General features: G+C 34.6%; 1 protein-coding gene across 2 annotated transcripts in view; it reads right to left on the bottom strand.

Moving 5' to 3' along the window:
* The window catches only part of FCHO2 (FCH and mu domain containing endocytic adaptor 2), a 118112-nt gene that overhangs the window by 25990 nt on the left and 67490 nt on the right, over window positions 1-24632 (bottom strand). For both annotated transcript variants that reach the window (XM_058559826.1, XM_058559914.1), the window contains exons 12-20: window positions 23481-23538; window positions 23023-23198; window positions 21577-21588; window positions 21204-21228; window positions 19583-19625; window positions 15614-15705; window positions 9876-9979; window positions 5357-5486; window positions 448-559 (exon numbers count right to left, since the gene is read on the bottom strand). In XM_058559826.1, coding sequence (XP_058415809.1) covers window positions 448-559; window positions 5357-5486; window positions 9876-9979; window positions 15614-15705; window positions 19583-19625; window positions 21204-21228; window positions 21577-21588; window positions 23023-23198; window positions 23481-23538 — 752 coding nt within the window. The remainder of the gene's footprint in view (window positions 1-447; window positions 560-5356; window positions 5487-9875; window positions 9980-15613; window positions 15706-19582; window positions 19626-21203; window positions 21229-21576; window positions 21589-23022; window positions 23199-23480; window positions 23539-24632) is intronic.

Here is a 24632-nt window from a genome sequence, read left to right as displayed (position 1 = left end):
ATCATTTTCTTAAAAGAAGGAGGTTAAACTAATCCTCCAAGAGTCTTGTATTTTAACATGCATTCTAAGTCTCCATTGCAAACGTCACACTTTCACCAAAATATACATCAGGCCAAGATTCAGAGTTCTATCTAGGTCAGCTGCCATCATCCTGCTCTACACATATGTCAACCAACAGATGTGTCATACTGGTCATAAAGGCTAAACAAGAAAGTAAATAAAATGGGGAAAAGCCATCACTACTGCTGATTATAGTGATTTTTTTAATTTGAAGGACAATTCCTAAATGACTATATTTGATAGCAAAAAGCAGGTAAACAAATAATAGAAAACCCTAATCTATACAGAATCAAACTCTTAAAATTTACCACCAAGCTCCCTCTCCCCACAACACACACACACACATGCATGTACATACACACATACGTGTATCTTTTTAAAACTAACTTGGTGGGGTCTGCTCCTTTAAAGTAGGCATTAACAGATTCTGTAAGGGCGACTGCCACAGGTAAGGTGTCCTGATTTCCAAGGCTGACAGGGCTGGGACCTCGTGACACACCTAGAATACATACAATTCATTTGTTAAATCCTACAGAAAGACATTTATTTAATACCAAGACAGGTAGATTCACAATGTTAGCTTGTCACAAATGACTCTATTACTGGTTTCAATGATGCCCCAAGTATAAATCTGGAGGTTAAGAAATATAGTATAAGTCAAATTGAAACATAATACACAGGACCAAAAAAAAAAAAAAAATCAGGAAAACATGTCACATTGACTTTTCTTTAAAATGGAATGCTACAAAGGGTTGAGTTAACGAATGTCAGAAGGAAAAAGCCTTTCAGCTGAAGAGCTAAAATTACCAAAACATGGCTTCAAACCCATTCAGATACAAAATTCTTTCAGGTTCTACCCATCACATACTTCAGGGCATTAAACTGGGTTTTTGTACTTAAGCTATTTCTATCCATTAGCCATTTCTAACTGAGTAGTGTCATGTTTCATACACTACCATTATAATTCTCTTTTACCTCTTCTTTGTCCGATGTGTACATTACATTCCCATATTCCCTTGCTTCAATAAATATGACTAATAACATTTTTTATAACACATTCCTGACATAAAGTTCACTTAGATAAGACAACTTTAGAGTCAAATCATATAAATTTCAGTGTTTTTTTTTTAAGTTTGGCATTCCTTTTTTTTTTTAACTATTTTTTTTTGAGGAAAATTGCCCCTGCACTAATATCCATTGCCAATCTTCCTCTTTTTCCTTTTTTTCTCCCCACAGCCCCAGTACATAGTTGTGTATCATAGTTGTAGAGTTGTAGCTCTTCTACATGGGACGCTGCCTCAGCATGACTTGATGAGCAGTGAGTAGGTCCATGCCCAGGATCCAAACCAATGAACCCTGGGCCGCCAAAGTGGAATGTGAGAACTTAACTGCTATGCCACAGCCATCGGGCCAGCCCCAAGTTCAGTGCTTTTAAATTAAAAAAATGAATAACCTAGGTTAACATGTATATATCTCTGAAATTTGAATGTATGCTTGTGTTATATAAATGCTACACAATGTTCATAGCCATCAATATTTTTATTTCAGATGTGATTACCTACAGTGAAAGACTGAGTTCCTTTTGAGGTACCTGGAGTATTAATTCTGACAAGAATCAGTACTGGCTTTCTCTGCCTCACAACTAAACTGAGATCCTACGAATAGTGAGAAAGATCTTTTGTTAGCCTTTAGAGGCCAGGAAGATTTTGTGGTATTCGAGATTTGGAAGGAATTTTGCTTTAGAAAGTTCTTCATACTTAGAAAAATAGCTCAGTGATTAAAAATACATGGAAATAAGAAATGCTACTTCAAAGCCAGTGAGAAAAGTAACCCCCAAAATAAGACAATTTAAAATTTCACATGAAAATAAAAAACTCAATAATATAAAAATTTATTCACAAAATCATAATAGCTACCATTTACTAACCACTAATATGTGCCAGACACTTTGCTAAGGAGCCATAAAAAACGGTGCCTTTTTTGAACCACAAATAGTTCTGCAAAGCGAGAGCATACTTTGTGGTGACGTATGGGCTGGAATGATGAAAGGACATGAAGATGTGTCTGGAGAAGTGTTTATGACCCAGATCAGGCATGGAGGACCTTTAATTTTATCCTTTTGGCACTAAAAACTGCTGAAAATGTTTAAGAGAAACATGATTACATTTTTCATTTAGTTATATCATTCTGAACACAGAGTGGATCCTGGATGGAAGAGAAACACGACTGTTGGCAGGGATTCAAGTTTGGATTAGGTAAGAGAAGTGAAAGATAAGGGCGTGATCAAGAGGCAGTAGTTTCGGGGATGTGAATAAGGAAATGTTAAGTGAAAAAAGCAGACTGAGTATAAGTTCACTGATTACAACTGTGCAAATATATGTTTGTGCACTGGGAAAATTTCACTGTAACTCTAAATTAGTTCAATCAGCTCTTTAAAAAATATATTGTTCTAAACTAGAGGGTCACTAGAAATTCAGGAAAGTTTTCAGAGAAAGATGAAGGCTATAATAATCTTTTTATTAAAGGAAATTATATTCTCTTAAATATGACATTAATCTTTTCTCTTATGTAACCTACACAAATGGGTTAAATACACAGTGTCTGCTACTGATTTGATGTTAAAAAATCAAAAGAAACCTACAAAGCTATTCTTTTCAATTATTCAATTTGAGTAAATAAAATGACAATTCTTGAAAGTTTCCCTGTAAATTGTTATGCCCATTATTGAAGTATTGGCAAATAAAGTATTGGAAAGTAGGGAAAAAACTCAAAAGCCACTCAGCATTTTGGCATTTCCCCTTTTGTATTTTCTATTTTTGTTTTCAAGATCATATTGCATATGCATTCTTCAAAAAGTGTTTGACATAAGAAATACGTACTTAAGTCTCTAACTAAATTTATACTGTACAGAATAAATCACTTTTTAAAAATAAAAAAATTCTTGTATTCTTTATAAGGATAGTATGCGTTCCAATTTTGGTTTAATTGTTCCACATTTAAACAACTGTATGTTTTGAAAATGCAGAAAGCTTATAAAGTTAAAGTAAGTAAGGGGTACCTTCCTGTAACAATCAATGGATATTTCTGTGGAATTCCTTTCAGCTCAGGAGCAAAAACAGAGGCTCACTCCCAACTGTTTCCTACCTCTGTGCCTCTAATTTCAGCTCACTAGATGTGTGGTTTTCATATGACAGCCTTTGCTCTGGTAGTTTAGATATTACAATTTTTTTGAACTGACATTCTTTCTGCTTCTTCTCTAATCACTTTTTCTCTGGTTCTGATAGCTTTAGAGGTACTGATATTTCTTAAAGTTGAGAAGAGAAGAGTAGGGAGATAGAAGATAATGCAAATATTGTATGTTTTTATAATTGGGGATTTGATATCAATGGATCCTATATACTGGACATAATTAGTACAAAATTGAGACAGTTAAACCTTAGAGTTATTCTTGATTTCTGAGACACCGTACATTGCTGGAAAAGGAAAAATTAGATCAAGTATTTTAGATATGCTTTAGGATCATTAGTCAACACATACATTTGCTTTTGATACAATACCTTGTGAAGTCTCACAGTGCTTTTCAATTTCAGAGAGTGTCCCAATCAAATTATCATCTTCTATTATATTTAAATAAAACAAAATATTGCAGGAAAAGAAAATATTTTCAAGAAACAAGAAGAACCAAAAACTTAAATCTAAACAGCTGAATAAACATCATAATAAATAAACATCTTTTTAGGTGAATTTAAAGAACCTTCGCTGAACAAAATCCACATAACACCCTGCCTGTATCGTCACTGTCACCTACTTGTGGTTCTCCTATTGCCAGCATTGGCTCAAACCAAAAACAAATATGTAGCAACTCAATCCAAATTAGAGTTTCCATCACAAGATAATGGAAAAGAACTGAAGCTAACTTTGGTTACCCAGACCACCTGCCTGATTTCTAATAGGACCCATCTATGTTTTTTATGACTAACATACAGATTCTGTGGAAACAAAAATTAACAAAACCACATATACAGTACAAACAAAAATATAAGAATAAAGTGCTCATTACAGCAAACAAAAAGACAAACTTATTAGATATATTCTGTTTACATAAAGTTAAAAGGTGGGAAAAATGCTTTGTTCACGAAGGTATATAAACTAAGAGGGTAACATCATGTTCGCACATTTAGAAATCAAATCATTTTTTATCTCATTTTAGCTTATATCACTTACGCCATTTTTACAACGGCCACACACACACAGGATGTATTTCTCCTGTGTGAGTTTTAACAAATCAAATTGGACATAATCAAATCAGCTTAATTAAGGCTGTGATTCTCAAACCTAGCCTGCATCCGAATCACCTGGAAGGCCTGTTCAACGACTGTCAGCCCCACTCCCAGAGTTTCTGATTTAAAAGCTTTGATTTCTATTAAGTTCTTAAATGACACAGACAGATGCTGCAGGTCCGAGGACCCCACCTGAGCACTACTGAAGTAGGCTCAGTTAGTGTAACGCAGTGACTGGCACTGCCAAGAATAAACTCCGTGCCACTCAGAAGCAGCAGCAATGAGGACAGCTATAATTCTGATGAGAAGCTGTTGCTCCCAAAACACAGCTGCTTTGCTTAAGTAAGTGGCTTTTGCTTTGTTTATGACACTAACAGTGGGTTAGAAAAGTAATAAGAATTCGTAGGAAGAACTGGATAAAGGTGATGACAGAAAAAACTCCAGCAGAATCTAGATGTAATAAAATACTGGACTTTTTTGGTGAGGTTTAGGTTTATACAGCTATGCCCTAATATCCACCTTTAAATCTTTATGATTTAAATATTTGCATAAAAATATAATATATTGCAAGCACAAAAACCCTTTCTTTCTGTGAATTAATTGTTTTCAAAACAAACTTTCTTTGGAATGAAAGTATCAGTTCACAGTAGAAAGAACTGCATTATATTTTGGTCAACTATTTACACTGTAAATATAAATATTTTATTTAATTTTTATATGATATAATTTATATATTATATAATATTTTATAATATATAATATTATAATAATATTTTATTTAATAAATAAATAGCATTGTTCTTAACAATGCTAACCATGGTTAAAATTCTCCTATTCAGATAATATAAACTGTGAAAAAGAAAAGGAAAATGTGGCTAGTTTGATAATGCCAGATGTGTTTCCAAAAAACCAAAATTTCTACAGTTTAAATTCTTCACCAGTCCATTAAAAACTAAACAAAACAAGAACATTCGGCCTGACCATACTTTCACATGTAATCGATGACAATCACTCACCTACTGTTGGAGTGTTGGCAGCGCTTAATGAAGCAGAAGATGAGATGGAGGAAGAACTTTCTGCCCGGGCTAGAGGAGCAGCAGGAGGTGGGCTGGTACTGGAAGTTATAGGTGGGCTGAACGGCCTAGGCTTAAAAACAAAAAGTTATTATCAAAATGCTAAAACAACTCCTCCTCCTCAGAAAAGATTTTTAGGTATCAGCTAAGATTAATTGTAACATACTAAACCAAATTTGTGTTTCTTATAACTCACAATTAGATGCCATAGGTCAAATCATTTTCAAGAATATATTAAGAGCTGAAAATGCTCTTTTAAAATAATGCTGTCAAGAGAATCTTTGTAAAACACTTTCTGTATTTCAGAAAGTATGCTTAAGACAGACTCGCAGAAGTTAAATTATTAAATAGCATGAAGGCTTTTCATACATACTGCCAAACTGCTTCTCAAAAGGGTTATTCACCTCACCCTGTCCCTGTAAGTGTAAGAGAATATTTCTCTGCACCCTTGCCAGCAACGAATGGATGAGCCTTAGAAGAAGGAAGAATAGTAAGTTTTAAAACCTTTTAGCTAATTTGATAGATAAAAATAAAAGTGGCATTTTCCCTTTTATGAGTTGTCTGAATTAGCTTTGCCTGATTTAGTTCTGGGAGGTCTGCACTACACGAGCTTTCACTAAGCCTTTGCTTTATTTGCTGCAAATATTTTCTCTCTAAATATTGCAGGCCCTTTACTTTTGGTGTTTACAAATCTGTCCACATTTTCCTTTACAATCCCTTATAACGCTTCCTCATTCAGAAAGTTCACCCCATACAGAGGTTTGAGAAAATCTTAATTTTACTGTCTTCACCCTTTTCTAGTTAAACATAAAAATAAATATGAAAAACAGAACTCCAATTCAGTCATCTTTGACCCTGGTGAATGGATTTTTTTCCTTCCACATTCCTAACTGTCCTAATACTACGTCAGCAACCCTTCCTGAGGTGTTTCACTTTCTAAAATAGGGCATATTGAGCTTAACTAAAAATAACCTTTTCCTGCTTATTAAAGTATTAAGTGAATACGAGGCTGATTTGGGGCCTACTATGTGTCGGGCCATGGGTTAGGGACTAGATACACAGCAGCAAACAAGAAAGATACTGCTCCTGTCCTCAGTTATCTGAGAGACGTGAAAAGCAAAAGGCAAAAACAAAATCCTATAAGCATTTGTCCACTAAAATTAGTCAACTCTCCACTGCAGGAATATAAATTTACAGAGATATACTTTTATAAAAATTATACTGCCCAGGGTGTTTTACAATTAGTAAACCCCTGCCTCCCACCCCAATTAACTATTTTTAAACTATTAGGTCCAGAGAACGGCTTTTTGATGACTCATTATTCCGGACAGTAAGTTGAAAAAATATAGCAAGATATAAAAATGCAGCTGTGAATGTATACAGACGGAGGTGGTGCAGAACACGAGGCCAAACAAGTATTAAATTCAATAGCTGATCTGCAACTTACCAGCTTGAAAAAAGTCTTGATCAACTACTGGAGGGGACACTTCTCCTGTGGCAACATGGCCTTATGATCAATATCATTTTTACAATTTAGAATGTAAATTTTACAATTTTTGAGGAAAAGGCAAAAACAGCTCTTTTCTCAAGTGATTTTCTTTTATTTTAGAATGGCACTGTCCAGTACAGTAGCCACTAGCAATTCAAATGTGGCTAGTTCAAATTTGAGAAGAGCTGTGTCAAATACACAGTGGATTTTGAAGACTTAGCATACACACAAAAAGAACACAAACTCTCAAAAATGTTTATATTGATGACATGTTAAAATGACAGTATTTTTATATACTGAGTAAAATAAAATATATTAATTTTGCTGTTTTTACTTTTTTAATGTGGCTGCCAGAAAATTTAAAATTATATATGTTGCTTGCACTATATTTCTATTAGCACTACATAAAAACATTGGTTCTCAAACACTAGCACATGTCAGAATCCCTTGGAGAGCCTGTCAAAACACAATTGCTGGGCCACTCTCCAGAATTTCTGGTTTGTCTGGGTTGGAGCCAGAGAAATGGCATTTCTACCAAGTTCCCAGGTGACGCTAACGCTGCTGGTCTGGGGACCACACTTCAAGAACCACTGCTCTCGAACAATAAGGGGTTCTCTGTAGGAGTTGGGGAGGATGTGGTTATAGACCCTCAGAAGTGAAGGTATGAGCCCTCTCTCCAGAAAAATGCACATACAAGCATGCAAGGAAAAGGGCACTCCAATGTACAGCTGGAGAAAATTCAAATCAGCACAACCTTTCTGATGGGCAATACAGCAATAATCATCAAGAGTCTTAAAAATGTACACACCATTTAGTTCATGGATTTCACTTTTAAAATGTTTACTAAGGAAATAATGTCTGCAAAGAAGTAAACATAAGGATATTCATTAAGACATGGTTTATGATGAAAACTTGGAAATAAACTAAATGTCAATCAAATTTCTAAAAACTTTTGGAAATTTAATGTTGACAATGGCATAGAAGATAGAGTATTTATGCTCTACAGCCACTTCAAATGGTACTCCCTAAAGCCCTCAGAGAATGGTTTCTAGAAACATCTCAAGGCTACGGCAGACAGTGAAAGGTGATGCCATGGACTCAACTACAGAAGTCCCCACTTTTACTTAGCAGACTTACAACTTAAGATTATTTGACAAAGGATTCTTTAAAGAAGTTTTAAAACTATGGAATAATTCATGATATAAAAAGACATTTCCCCAAATATTTCCAAGTGAAGAATAAAAAATATGGAAGGTATGACCTTTTATTTAAAAACACACAGATACCATTCATAGTAACTAACTTTTTTGAGCAATTACTTGCACTTGACACTATTCTAAGTGTTTTACATATATTAACTCACTTAAGTCTCACAACAACCTATTATCATTAAACCCATTTTACCCATAAGGAAACTGAGACTCTAAATAAATAACTTGCCTATGCTGCTCAGGTAATTAGTGGCTAATAAGCTTGTGCTTTTAACAACCATATTTTACTGCCTCTGGATAAATATTTACATGTTCAAAAAATAATGAAAGGCTACGTATAAAAATATTAACAGTGGTTATCTCTGGGTGGTGAAATATAGAAGGAATTTTATTTTCTGTTTTCTCTATTTTCCAAATTTTACAACATGATCATGCCTTGCTTTTGTAATCAGGAAAAAATTCATGTTATTAAGATACAGAAATTTTTATATTACTTAAATAATAACAACGTCCTTGGCAGCTTGTTAGTCTTTCATTTCACTTCTACCAAGTCTGTTCATTCGGATAGGGGGTAAAAGAAAGACATTACTATTTCAACACTTGGTGCTCAAGCCTTTTCATTTATTCATGACACATTTTCTAACTGTGTACCGTGTGGCAGGCATTATGCAAAGTATTAAGGATATGAAATTGGCTAAAGCATAGTCTGGTAAGGGAAACACACACAAAGAAAATATGTACAATATGATTTGTGCACTAAGAGAAATATGAGCAGAGTATATGGGTGTACGGAAGAGAATGATTAAATCCACTAGCAGAGCAATGATCAAAGAGGGCTTTACCACAGCAGTGATATTTAGCTGGGTGGTAAACAAAGAGGGCAGTTTCCTACACAGAAAACTGAGGGAGCACAAGAAGAAGACACGGGTGAAAGAGCACGACGTGTGTGGGGAAGAGTGGACAGTTTCGAGTGGCCAGAAACTAGGTTGCAAAGAGGAGAAAGGTGGACAGTCAGTCTGGTAACGCAGGTTGCTAAGGCAACTTCATGAAGAGCCTTGTCCGTTCGGCTAAGAAGTTGAACCACACAGATTATGGAGAACCACTGGAGATGTATATCAGGGGAAAAAGAGGATTAAACTTGACTTCTAGAAATTTAATTTTGGCAATTAGTATAAAAGATGAGGCAAAGAAGAACAGATTGGAGGCAAGAAGACTGGTTTGGGAAAGCCTCATTCTGAATAGAACCCATGGATTTTCTTTCATTATCTGACAACTTTTGAAGACCAATGTTTTTTTCCAAAAGCAATATGTACTTTTACATGTCAACTAAGTGATGTAAATGCCAGTTTCCTTATGTATAACATAAGAAAGCTGGGCTAGATGCCCTCCAGGACTCCCCTGGCAGTATACTTCTAAGGCTGAAGAACAGGCCACCACGTCTTCCTTAATATTGGTTTTAGGCAGAATTAGATGAAAATTGCTTCTTAATATCAAACAATGGGTATTGAAGGGTATTTTTATAATGTGCCAACTTTCTCAGGAAGCCTCTTTCCTCCTGAATGATGTCTTGCTCCACAGGTGTGACCAGTGAGGTAATAAGGGGGAGTGAAGGATGTATTGTCGGGAAACTTTTCTATACTCTGAAGACTAGAGTAGAAAACAGCAATAATTAACTGTAAAGGGGCATACAGAAAAATACCATTTGCATCTTAAATCAAAACAGTTATAATTTAAAAAAAAAACACAACACCTGAGTACATACTATTTCATTAATCCCACTGAGTTTGCCTGAAGTAAGCTTTGGTCTGGAAGCTGGCCTTGGAGGTGGGACAATGGTGCCTACAGAAAGAGGAGTTGTGGGCCTGGCTGGTGAGGGAAAAGAGAATTTGAAGAAAATCATTAGTATGTAGCAATCCTTACATAAAGACATTCTATTATAGAGGAACTGTTAGGATTCAAAGGATTCAAAACTCATTTTTCAGGAGGTTTTTTTTTTTAATGTAATTATAGATATTTGTTGAAATACTGCGAATCTATCAAGTAGGCTTTTTTCAAAGCTACCAATAATGTTCCTGAAAAAAAAAAGCACTAACTTTTCAATAAAACTGACACACAAAATATAAATTGTATTCCTGTTTTAATTATTCATACATATAATTATATCTATATATTTATATAATATAAATATATTTATATAATAATTATATTATACATATAAATATTTACACATATAAAAAATTAAATCTGACAAACTATCCAGTGTGAATAAGCAATTTAAGGCCATGGTTTTTAGTTTATTGCCAATATGTCTACTTTACAGACAGAAATGCAAGACCAAGCCTTTGAAGCAACACCTTCAGAATAATAACATGAACTCTAAATAAAACACTTACCTTAAACTTGTAATTTAACTTTTAAGTTGAACCACACTGTAACACTTTTTGTGATGATAATTAAAAGTATTAAAAATATCTTATTAGTTTACTAAAAAAATTTCCCCAAATCACTATAATTAATTTTTGGTGCATATAGAAAATAGTATGTTAACTTTTCCTAAATCCTATAAAAATTTAGCATTCACTGTTTTTCAACACCATTTGCAAATTTTACAATTTTTAAAATCAGAACATACTAACCTCAGTATTCCTAATAAAAATAATTCTCTTCATGGTAGAAATTAATGAATGAAATTCAAGTGTACATCATCAAAAGTTACAAATGTATTAGCATAATCAAAGCAAGCATGAAGAATGGAAGCAAATATGTTTAAATCATCTTTAAATTAACTAATTAAAATGACTTCCAAATCCCTCTGGTCCATTCTAAAGATAGGGCGACAATTCAGACTGATATAACATGGATGGGAAGAAATATATTTCAGTAAGTTCCATACATTACAGATACGCAAAGTTAAAAATATATGAATGGGCCTAAGTATATACATGGGGAAACAAACAGTAAAGCTGAGGACCGTTGGTCAGCGATGGAGGAATGGAGGCATGACAGGAAGGAGCGTGGAGGTGGCAGGAAGAGACCTACAGGAAAAGGTAGTCACACAGGCGTGAAAACAAACGTGTGGGGGTTTAGAACCATTTAGAACTCGTGTCCTATGAAGGGATAAAAGATGCAAGCACAGTTCAGGTTGCTTCAAGAAAACTGTAAAGAGCTGTTAAGAAATCAAGTTTCGATTGTAAGCCTGCTGCCGTCTTCTGGTCAGCGCCAGCTCTGCCATGCTGCGCTCCTACTTTAAGCTGTACATGGGAAGAAACGTGCACCAACTGGAGGACCATAACACTTCCCTGTGCTATGACATATTTACGTTAAAGATACGTCCATTACCAAAGAAACCAGCACTGACCAATACTCAAGTTATTTCAAGCTTGTAAGAGAGTTTAACACAGCAGAGACATTTACACCTGAAGCTTCATTACTGATCAAGTGGCTTGTCCAAATGGCATTCAGACTGACTCAAACCAAGCCTGCTAAAAGGGGTGAGTTCAGCTCCTTCAAATAATCAGAAGTCGCTTTTTGAGGAACTCTAATAATGATACTTATTAATACCCCTGCTTATAAAAGAATGTACTAATTATAAATTAACCATAAACTTATAAATTATCAATGAATCTATCTGCATAGATCTAGAAGCCTCTGAAGGAGACTACTGCAACAGTTGACATGTTTAAGTGTCTTGATTGTGTTTTGTTTTGTGGTGATGGTAGAGGTGGAGCTCACTTCTAAGAAATGTCTATTAGCTGCAGTATTTCAAGAAATATGAAGTGACCTGTGAAGTACAAAAGCGAAGAAGTTAAGAGCTAATCTAGATCTGCCCTCTGACATTAACTAAGGGGAACAGACAACGCGTGTTTCCCATACCATTCTTTATCTGAACAAAGGCAGAGACTATTCTAGCATCCAGAAGCAATGACGAAGATGCAGAAGAAAATCAGCAGCACTGTTAGCTTCTTCTGTCAGTAATTTTTCAGGACAGGTAATATGGCAAAGGTCACTTTGATCCTCCGAGATACAGCTGTTGGGAGATCTCTCATCCAAAGCATCAGGGAACCCGAAGGTATTTTCAGCTTTACAATGCTATCTCTGGAATGCCTTCCGAGCTCCACTGGAATGAGTAATTCTAACAAGTTCCTCAGTAAAGGAAATCCACTGACTTTGCAACCATGAAGCAAAAGGAGACTTTATCTGTACTCTCTGGTGGTGTGGTTACAGCAGGACAGCATAGAGGGTAGTGGAAGAGTCTGGTGACAGGCTTTCTAGACCCAGACTCTGACCTGGTTTCAAGGCAAGATTCAATTATACATCCAGACAAATCAGTGGGAGAGAAAGTAGAGTCCCTGTTCTGCTCTTCAAGGTCAGCTGAAGGACAGGAAAGCAACTGAAAACTAGAAGCAACAGGACAAGTCTAGAACTAAAATATAAATCTATGTAGCCAAATAGTTATCTTGTTTTAGTTTAATGTTAATTTAATTACTCAAAACTAGAAAACTTTAATAATACATGGAACAAGAGCGTGAGCTCAAACTTTATATTAAATGAGGAAAATAAGTATGAGCATACGAAACTTAAAATACATGAGTAAAATTGAAGGTCCAAAAATATATAAAGTCAGAATTATTCCTGTTTGCCCAGAAGAGCAAAAAGCAACTCTAACAGTTGTTAAAAGTCTAAAAAGATTTGACAAAGTGTCAAAGTGGCAGAGCTGTGTGCATGTGTTACTCAACAAAGTGCCTGACTGGCTAGTGATAAAACTTATAACTGTCATAGGAAGTAGAAGAGACCAAATCAGTGCTGGAGTTAACATAAAAAACCAGCCTAATATTTTTCAAAAGTTAACTTCATGGGATTTTTGCAGAGCACAAGTGCTCAATTAATCCATGGGCAGAGAAAAAATGGTCTATACTAGCACTTATCAAAGGGGACGTAGGTATGAGATATTTATATTAAAATTTAAATATATATATATAAATGTTTATTTACAGTCTACATGGTACAAGAGGCAACTGAACCTATTTCTGTACCAAGTTCTAAGCATGCTTTTTAAACATATAACCACACTGGAAGGTTTAACATATCAGTTATTAACTGAATGGTTGGAATTATTTTCTTAGACTGCTTTAGCTGAAAGGTCACTAATGGATTAGGATTTTCAAAGGGACAAATGAGAGCAGGGAATAACCTGACAACCTGGACCTTGATAAAATGTGAAAATGGGTACTTGAGTAAGATGTTAAGATGAGGGAGAAGTGCATTGCACAAAGAGATGGAAGAAAATTTAAGACAAAATGCCTATTTCACAATTTCACAAAACAAGAGAATCACAATAATGTATTCATCAGTTTGATCAATAATTATATTCTGTTCAAGTGAAGACAATAATTACTGTATAACAGAATAATTACCTCTTTTCAACATCACTAACATGTTTTGAAGGGCAAAATAATTTATGACATTATTTTTCAAACTAGATAGAAAGGTTTAAAAATGCATACCAAAAGAATTTAAAAAATAGCAAAATGTTAATAAATGTCTTATCATTTCCTAGCTATTAAACATCAAATGACCACTGAATGAAAATACATCATTTTTTACCTAAAGTTGAAAGTGATACAGGCAAAACATTCCTTAGACAGGTAGCAAGAGGAAAAGCAAACGTTTTTTGAAAAGAAAGAGATTGTGCTAAAGAAAATAGCAAGAAACAAAGGGCAGAGTTATGGAGAAACTTCTATACAACTAAAGCCTCTGTGATGTAATGTGAAAATTTTTATTAAAGATTTAAAAAAATAATTCATAAAAGACTATTAACAACATAACAAACACTGCTCAGGACCCTCTTCATTCTAAAAGCAAAACACCATTCTGACTTTTTTACTAAACAAAAAAGAGACCTTAACAACGACTTCAGTTTTTCTGGTACAATTACTCTCCTTATTTTCTATTAGTAAGGTTAGTTTTATTAAACTAAATAGTAGGAAATGCCCATTGAGAAAGGCTATAATGCCTTCAGAATAGCTCAACTATCTACTGACTGTTTCTCACTGTTTTACAAGTATTAGGGACAGATTACCTTCCTTTCAAAATTCCAAATTGTTTTGGGTTAAGGTTGCTGAAAATCCACTTATAGTTTTTTAAAATACTAGTTTCTAAACAGTCTAATTTTAAATACTAGTGTTTATTTTATTATTAATAGTAAAATGTTCCAACATGGCTTGTTTTGTTAATCTGCCAGAGTATGATGAATGGAACAAAGATTTTAGAATTAGTAAAATACAGGTTTGAACCCATGCTTCATTTCCCAGTTATGAGATCTTAGAGAAATTTTTGATCATCTCTGAGCTCTTCTTTTTTCATCAATAAAATAGGGACAATAAAAAGGACTTCATGCAGCAGTTAATCAGGTGAAGTTAAATGAATGTGCGTAGCTCCTAGCAGAGTGCGATGGCAGCAACTTGATCAGTTCAAGTTTCGCCCCACCATTCCAGTACTCCCTTAACCCCAAACACTGGACGGCATTTCTGAAACCCCAGAGGAGGGAGGGTGAAGATCAACGTAAAGTGATTTTATTTTCTTGCTTTAAAAAGCAGTTGTTTTATTAAATATGCATTTTTGATGCCTGCTTTGATTGTTGGCTAATGGGATTTTATATTTTGAAGAAAAGAGAAACTTAACATATTCTTGCCAAAACAACTAAAAAGCATTCATCAAGTTCTCTCACATATTGCTTGGGAAGTGCTGAAGCCTTTCTGGAAAGCAGTTTGGCAATAAGTATCAATGGGCATATCTTGTGACTCATAAATCTTGCACTGATAACTTATTATAAGGATATTATGAGACATGTGCACAAACTTTGTTATATCCATGGATGTTCATAATACTAGAAAGTTAGACGTAACTAGAAGGTTCATCAAGAAAGGACTGGTTACATTAATGCACATCTATGCAGTTGAATTATCTATAAACAATAAGAATTATTTGGGCATTGATATGAAAATGATGCCAAGAAATAAATATATGAATTTAAAAAAATTAGTGTTTGATAAATTTTTACCATAGGGTCTTTAAGCTAAGTTAACGAAACCAGTATAAAATCACTTTTTTTTTGGTGAGGAAGATCAGCCCTGAGCTAACATCCCATGCCAATCCTCCTCTTTTTTGCTGAGGAAGATTGGCCCTGGGCTAACATCCGTGCCCATCTTCCTCTACTTTATAGGGGATGTTGCCACAGCATGGCTTGACAAGTGGTGCGTTGGGGCGAGTCTGGGATCCGAAGCTGTGAACCCCGGGCAGCTGAAGTGGAGCATGCACACTTAACACTGTGCCAACAGGCCGGCCCCTAAAATCACTTTTATCTAGCAATATAATCAAGAGGACAAGTTGAAAATTTTTTTGATCATTAAGTACTACACACAAGTGACGAATAAATCAATTAGAAAAAAAGTACTGCATTTCTCAGTTTAAAAATAAGAAAAAATATATATATTTTTTTACCTGATGATGATGAAGTTAGTGAAGCTGAAGAAGATGAATCAAGAGATGGTCCAAACAGGGGGTCCCAAGCCAGTAAATCACTGGTCCCTTTCCTACCATAACATTTAAAAAAAAGGATTTTAACAAAGAAATATTTTATTAGTATAAAATCCAGTCACTTATTTTTATTTCATAGAATTATAACAGCTCAATATATGATTAAAAAGTTGGATATTCTACCAACGGACTATGTTAAGAGACTTAACAGATTTAATAAACCAATATTTGTTAACTGCTATAAGAAGAACCCACAGTAACATTACATGAAGCTGGCAAGGGAGAGCAGGGAAACTTAAGCCCCACTGACGGCACCGTGTTATACTTGAGCAGTCTCGGGGCTGTGAGAGCGGAAACGACGATTCCAGCTCTACAGACGAAGCCCAGCAGAGAGTCTAAGGAGCTGCCTGAGGACCACAGCTACTTAACTCCACACAGCGCCAGGCCTGCTGACCCACACTTCACACCCAGTTTCGCAGAGAAAATTTCTTAAGTAATACGAAACCAGGTAGGAATTTTATAAGGCCACACACTTTCAAAGACGAAGAAAAACGGTAAAGGATTTTTTTTTTCAAGTACTTCTCAAGTACAGAATGGTGGTTCTAGCTCAAGGACTTGACAGAAACTTTCAAGGCCTGATCACTACAGTCTAGCACCCATGGGCGAGATTTCTCCCTGGGCAATCCACTGCCTGGGTCTCTGAGGGGGTCTGGAGAAACGTTTGGATCATACATGCCTTTTGATGAGAGAGAACCAAGACTACGGACAAAATCATCAAGAGCATCAACATTCTAGTTTCAAAAAACTCAACATGCTACATAACCAAAGATTTCCCTCCACTCACCTCTTGGAATCCACCGGACTAGTTACTTTCAGGATTCAACTCTTGGCTCTTTAATACAAACTTTTATGGGACTTTCTTTTTCATTTTAGTCATACCCCTTTTAAGATGCCTAATCTCTAGGATCCTGAAGCACCTCTGACCTTTGCCACCACCTATTTTTTTTTAATTATTTTTTTCAGCTTTATTAAGGTATGACTGACAAATAAAAACTGAATACATTTAAGGTGTGGAAAAAAAAAGAAAATACCCATTAAAATGATATTTTAATGTATAAAGCTGCCATTATTTTTTTAAAATCTTAGGAAACAGGCCCACTATTATGAAAATGTTACAATAAACACACATCTAGTATCTCAACAAGCACCTACGTGGAAGCACACTACACCTTTATGATAAAGCCCAGAATCACATCTGGATAAATTCCTAAAAGCAAAGTTTTAAAACACTAAACAATGTATCTTTAAAAATACTAAATCAAATGAATACCACCACTGTGCTCAATTAGTGCCTAGCTTCAAAAGTATCAAATAATTTTAAACAATCCATTTAATTAAGCCTACTTTTACTTATGCAAAAAAAAAAACATTAAAAGAAAGTATTCTTATTGATAGATAAACAAGTGAAGAAGAACCCATGCAACACTGGCTTAAAACATTTTTTTCTATTTAAGAAGAACTGGCAACATGTCCTCTAGCCCTCTCCTTTTTCAACTGTGAAAATAAAGGGAAACCTCATTAAAAATGGAGTCAAGAGGCCAGAAGGGGGAGCTCCCACACAGCACCACTCAAGGTCAATTACAGGAAAGATAATCAATTACAGACTCCAACAGAAAGAAGTCATCAACAGGAAGACAGCCGTTACAGACCTCAACAGAAGCCATTAATAGGAAAGAATCATTAATTACAGGAAGAAAGTACACTGTATCCCAAACAGAGACCAACAACCCCAGTAACTCAGCCAATGAGAAACCATCAGAACCTTGAACTCTTGCTTTTCTCCAATGGACTTCCGTTCAAAACAACCCCTCCCAATTTCCTTGCCATATTCACACCCTGTTTTCCCTGCATAAGCAATCAGAAGCCTCTCGCCTCTCATTGGCCAGTTCCACTAAATTCCTCAAACTGCCTCAAACAAGAACTTCCAGGAGGCATGTGTGATTCTGGGTTTGCCTCCGCAGGGAGAGCTTTCTTTCCATGGATCAGAGTAAGTGCAATGAACAAATGATTAGGAATCTCTCCCTAACACAAAAAAAGATGGCCAATTCCACGGCCAAAGCAGTTGTGACCCAACAACAGTCACTTAACTCGTTGGCCACGGTAGTTTTAGGCAGCTACAGTAACAAACACCTCATGTTGCACATGGATAGACACCTCTGGGGAAGCAGAGATCCAATTACATAGAATTAGAGCGCAAGCACACTGGTTAACACAAATTTCACCTAATAATCCACTGTCTTTTGATTTCTTCAGCTGGTTACCCCAAGGTCTGGGTTCCTCATTTAGAACTATCATACAAATTGGGCTTGTTGTATTGTTCTTCATCTTGCTTTGTGTACTTGTTTTTAAACTCTGTACCAACTGCCTGTCAAACCTTTATAAATATAACATACCTAATAAGGTGATGTAAACACAACCATTTGAAATGATTTCTGATGCTTACGACCTCCAACAACTATAGACTTTGAATATGAGGTGCCTGCAATTTCTCCTTCCTTGCCTTCCTTGTCACTCAAATATGGCCTAAATGGTTTCCAACCACTATAGATTTTCCCTCCAACATGATACATGACAACAAGGAAAGGTCCTTCCTGGCACCAAGGGACAAAACCACTATGCACAGAGAACCTAACTCTTGATCAGCGATGCTTTAGGAGAAAGATCTTGATCAAGAGGGAAAAATGTGAAAAATTAATAAAGGGAAACCTCATTTAAAATGGAGTTAGGAAGCCAGAAGGGGGTGCTCCCACGCAGCACTACTGGAGGTCAGCTAAAGGAAAGACAGTCAATTACAGACCCTGACAGAAGTGGTCAATAGGAAAAAATCGTCAATTACAGGAAGAAATGTACATTGTATCCCAAACAGAAAGTGACAATGCCAACAACTCAGCCAATGAGAAACCACCACCACCCTGAACTCTTGCTTTTCTCCAATGGACTTTCATTCAAAACAAACCCTCCTAGTTTCCTCTTTCTTCTTTATAAAACAGTCCTCTCTCTGTTGGATTTGCCTGTGGTCCGCCATAGCATGCACTTCCTCAATTGCAATTCCTTGGCTATTCCCAAATAAACTCGTTTTGCTGGTAAAATAACTGGCTGTTTTATTTTTAAGGTTGACACAACTTAATTGAGAGACTTCCTCATTTTGAAGCTCATGAAGTATACAGTTTATCTCACAAGGTCCTAGCAAAAATTGAAGGAAAAAGTGAGAAAATTTCCATGAAAATAACTAGTTGAAATACAGACATGTATGTATTTGGATACTATCATTTATTTAGAAGTAGTGAGGCCACCGAGGCCAAATACAGTTAAATGGATTTTTTTAAAAAATTATTATAAAAAGATATTTTGTCAAATGAGAAATAATTTAAAACAACCAAAAACTCCACATGGTGTTTCACAGCTTAGAAAACAGGACGATTAACAACACTCTACTGAAATTGAAACCGCAGAGATAATAAAACTCTCTAGAAAAAAGGACAAAAGAAGGATACTTAAAATTTAAATGCAGTGGGGAGGAAAGGATGAATAGACAGAGGACATAGGATTTTTTAGGGGCAGTGAAACTATGATATTGGTGAACACATGTCATTATCCATCTGTCAAAACTTATAGTATGTACAACACCAAGAGTGAACCCTAATGTAAGCCATGGACTTTGGGTGATACTGATGTGTCAGTGTAGGTTCATCAATTGTAACAAGCGGGGGACTCTGATGGTATGGGACTCTGACAGTAGAGGAGGCTGGGCATACGTAGAGGCAGAGAGTATAGGTGAAAACTCTGTACTTTCCACTCAATTTTTGCTATGAACCTAAAATGCCTCTAAAAAATAAAGTCTATTTAAAAACAAAATTTTAACATGAAACTTACTCATTGGATGCAGCAGATGGCTTTGATTTTGTTAACTCTTCACCTAATTAAAAAATTGAAATATTATGAAAAAATTCATAATCTGAGTAATTTTTTAATGTAAAGAGAAACATGACCCACATCTCATCACTATGAATAATTTAAAAATCCTGCACTAACATAAATGTAATTTAAACAATTATGAAGAAAAAGAAAATAAGCCTTTAACAAGTTTTCTATCATGCTTAAGAATTTAAAATAGTTGAATTTCTGCTAAATCTTTATATTTTTTTCCTAACACTTTTGGTAAAAAATGACTTAAGTCAACTAAACTATCATATTCAGTAAAATAAAATTGTTGTTCAGAAGAGAAAAATATGGACTGCAACTTTAAAACTTAGAAAAACGTGTTTAAATACTTACGAAAATATTACTCAAGAATTTAAATTGATGAATCATGAAAGTATTTTTCAAGTTCTAAAAATATTAATAGTGATGATTATATTGACCAAAAGTAGTTATTAACTCTTGAAGGATGTCCTATTTTGAAAAGTTAAAACTTTTACAACAACCTGGAGCAACAGCCTCTTTATAAGATAGTCTGTTTTGCTGCCTTTTGCATTGTAATGTGAATCATTTCGTAAGCAACTAACAGGCAAATAGCATCAGTCACACAAAAGTCATGCTGCTTCATCAGCAATTTTCCCTGCACTTTAATGTTTTGCATCACCAAGCAATAGCTGACAAATGCAAAAGACATCAACACGGGTGACTGCTGCAAACTATGAGGAATACCACACCGTACAGGATGCCCCTTCACACCACATTCTCCCATTTGGCTCAGTTTGGCCATTTGTTTTGCCTCAAAGTGCTTATTGTGCTGTTCTCCATCCTTCTGCATTTTGCCCTCATCTCCATAATTTTTGAGCTCTCTTTATCCTTGTTTTCTTCACATCCCCTATCACCAAGCTACTCACCATTTCTTTTTTAAAAGTCAAGTCCTACTTTTAGTTTGGTATTTATTATGAATTTAATAGGTCTTTTTAATCGTGTTAGAATCGTATTAGGATTCATGTTACAGTTTTTATTAAGCGTTGTGTTTATAAAACTGCACAGCTTTTGAGTGGACTGCCTCACTCTTTTACCCACAACCCTTGTTATTTCTAATGCATGATTCTACAAAAGATGTTAGCACTCCAAAAACATTTTTAGTATAATTAAGTTACTACACTAAAAACCACATAACAGAAACTGCAACTGTGATGTGACTTACAAATAGGTAAAGCTCAAGCTTACTCATCTTATAAACGCCTTCCAGCTCTGCCTTCCAGCTCAGGAGGCAGAGCTATGCCAGTTCAATAGCTGAACATTCTTAATCAGAAGCTACTCTTTGGCTTTGTTGATTTCTGAAAAATGTTGTAGCCATGTATTAAAGTTTAAGGCATATCTCAACACTTTTAAAAGAAATAACATAGATAAGTTGTCTTCTGTTTAAAATAAGCATCCTTCTAGTCTATTGTTAAGACTCATGATGGGAAAAGACCAGTTATTTCTATAACTACATACATAAGGCTACAAGCTTAGCAAATTGCCTGATAAATTTTAATAGACATAAAATAACCAATTTAAATGTCAAACTTACTAGACGAATTCCGATTCATCTGCACCTAAAACAGAAACGCAAAAACTAAGTGCAATTAAACCAATAAATTTGTTAATGAAATATTTGGTAAAATGCTAATACTGGGAACCTAATTTTAAGTTGTTTTTAGTATATCTGCTCAATTCTAAACTGTATTTACATAAAAAATATACATAAAAAGCTTTCAGTAATTTTTGTTTTATAGTAAAAAATAACAATACATGTACCTTTAACATTCAATAATAATATCTACAGCAAGATACTATGACTGGCTAATTTAAAAAATTTAACATAAATATTTTGAAAATCAATGTTCAAACATTACAATGATTTTATAAAGTCAATAGGTAAAAATATAAAATCTTGCACTTACTGGGCTGTGTCTCTAGTAGTACATGGAAGGAAAAAGAAAGACATAGTGTTCATTTTAGAATTCAAAATATCGTATTTTCCTGCTCTAATAATTTGTCTATTCCCTTCTGAATCATACCTAAAATCTATACACCTTAAAACACATACATCATTGAGGGAAAAGACACTTAAGCTAGATAAGCAAACTGGGCAATGAAATATACTCACAATGTCCTCTTTCCAAACCCAATATTAACTACTAAAAATTTTCACATTATTATTTGAGTATGAAAGTAATACATGTTCACTGTTTTTTAAAAATAGAAAAGAGAGAAGAACACAAAGAAGAAAATTGAAAAGCATCAATGATCTCACTACCCAGAGATAGATATTTAACATTTCAGTATATATTCCTCTAGGCTTTTATTTTATTTATTTACATCTATATTTTAACTTAGCTTTGTTCTTACAAAATAAACATTTTTAATGGTTTCACAACTTCCTACTTCATATATATACCATAATTTAATCTTGGCATTAATCTTAATGTTAAATAGTAATGGAAGAATAAAATCTCACTTCGAAAATCTTTTTGGTGGAAAAAACAGTTCTAAAATTAAATTGTAAAAGCATATGACTGGGATAAAAACACTTTTTTCCAAACAATTAAATACAGAGTACTTAAAATATATAATTAAATAACAATACAAAATGATCAGAACTTTTTTTCTCCATTATTAAGGAGAACAGGTTTAATATCAATTATGATGAGCATATACAGATATACTACACTTATTCTAAGATGTCCTTTTTCCCACAGTTGAACACTTCTGGATTTAGAATATGACATCAATGGAAAGACCTAATATGGTGATGTTTTTCCCCCTCAAAAGTTATTTAGTATGGTATCTTAGAACTGAGGAATTAACCACTATCACTAAGAACTCTTATCTTTGCCTTTCCTTGTATGAAAAGTATGGAAAAACAAACATGTAGTGACAGACAAAAAAATGTAAAGATATAATTTAATCTTTAAATTCATCATTTTATGGAATTTCCTTTTACATAAGGGTCACAAAACACGGACGAAAAACTTTAAAATTAGATGAGGAAAAGATTAACAATGTCAGTTCACAAAATTCTGCCTGAGACATAAAATACAACAAATGGCAGAAATAGTGGATATTCTACATTTTTGGTTCCTTGTAAAACACTTTCAAAAGGAAGCAAAACTAAGCAAAACTCACAAGTTCATTTGCCTGTATAAACATTATAAACTATATACTTCAATAAAGCTGAAAAAAAAAGAATTATTATAAACTAAATATTTCCTCATCCAACGTGCTTAACTACTGCTAAATGATGTTTCACTTTTCATTATTCCTAAAATTAACCAGACGGAGGCAAATGAGGTAAGGAAAAAAAAAAGGCTTCTAAGGAGTATGAACTTGCTCATTTTCTTACTTACAGATATTGCAGGAGAGAGCGTTATATTTCCTATAGATACTTTCAATTCATCCAAGGAAGCCATTGCATGATGTGAGTTATTTGGATGCATAGGTTTGATTTCTATCCGATACTTCTTTGGTTCTTCATCATCAGAATCAGAATCACTAGATGAGTAGAAATGGTTCTCTTTGGTATGTGAGTATCAGTTAAAGAATTGTTTCTAAATTACCTTAACGCATAACCAGTTTTTCACATTTATAAAAAGGAACAAAAACGTTTAAGAGAGAAGATGGACTTCAGAGAAATATAACTACTAACTTTTACTAATAAAAACATGTCAAATGATGAACATAAAGTCATTTTATTATAAATAATTAACAATTTGATGAGTCTTTATTAAATAATAGATTATGTTGTTATAACTATCTACTTATATGCCAACACAATCTATAAGAATATCCAGATGATGAAGGATATCATTCTGATTTGCTTCTGGTTTTATACTATAGCCTTCTTCATCTACATCAGGAATGTTCTATGGGAAAAAAGAAAAAAAACTTTAATGATGGCTCCAACTACGAAAATATTAAAGATTAGCAAAATAGCCTTAACTATTACTGAGGGGCCATATCATTTACCAAGTATCAACAAGTTAACAAAATTATTAACATTGTGGGAAAATTATATCTTTTTAGCTAATTAGCTTCAAATCACACTCCATGCTTCAGACGTCTGAAAGAGAAAAGCACTGCAAAATCAAACAGGAGAAACACTGAAAGGAAGAGAACAGGTATTTGGGTAGGAATGCCAGCAATTCTGTGGATAACCAAATCTTCACCCAAATCTTAAAAGTGAAGAAATAAAAGCATAAGACTATGTGTGTCTGGGGAAGAGAGGTGGTGAAATCAGAGGACTGACAGTTTAAGTAAATGGAAATATATATCAGAAATACAGAAAATAGAAATAAAAGACTACCAAGAAAATTAAAACTCCACTGAAATACCATCTGTTACCCATGAGACTGGCAAAAATTCAAAAGCTTGAAAATACACTGGTGGCAAAGCAGTGAGGAAAACTCTGACGCTTTGCTGGTATAAATACAAAATAATACAATCCCTACAGACAGAAGTTCAGCAATATCTAACCAAGAGACATGTGTTTACTCTTCCACCCAGAAATTGTACTTCTAGGAATTTACCCCAAAGATACACCCCCAATAATTTAAAAATACATATGCAACAAGGTTATTCATCAAAGATTATTTATAACTCAAAATTACTGGAAAGTACCTAACTGTTAAAGCAGAGTTGAATAAATTATGGCACATACACAAAATGGAGTTCTATGCAGCTATTAATAAAAAAGATGAGAAAGGGTTCTATGAACTGATAATGGAGTAACTTCCAGGAACTACTGCTAACTGAAAAAAAAACAAGTATAAAAGAACACATACATATATTTTGTGTGTGTGTGTGTGTGTGTGTGTGTGTGTGGAGGAGATCAGCCCTGTGCTAACATCTGCCAATCTTCCCCTTTTTTTGCTGAGGAAGACTGGCCCCGGGCTAACATCCATGCCCATCTTCCTCCACTTTATATGGGATCCTGCCACAGCACGCCTCGCCAAGCAGT

The sequence above is a fragment of the Diceros bicornis genome, chromosome 1, assembly GCF_020826845.1.
Source record: "Diceros bicornis minor isolate mBicDic1 chromosome 1, mDicBic1.mat.cur, whole genome shotgun sequence".
In the NCBI taxonomy this organism is placed as follows: domain Eukaryota; kingdom Metazoa; phylum Chordata; class Mammalia; order Perissodactyla; family Rhinocerotidae; genus Diceros; species Diceros bicornis.
This window is presented reverse-complemented; position numbering and strand designations above follow the sequence as displayed.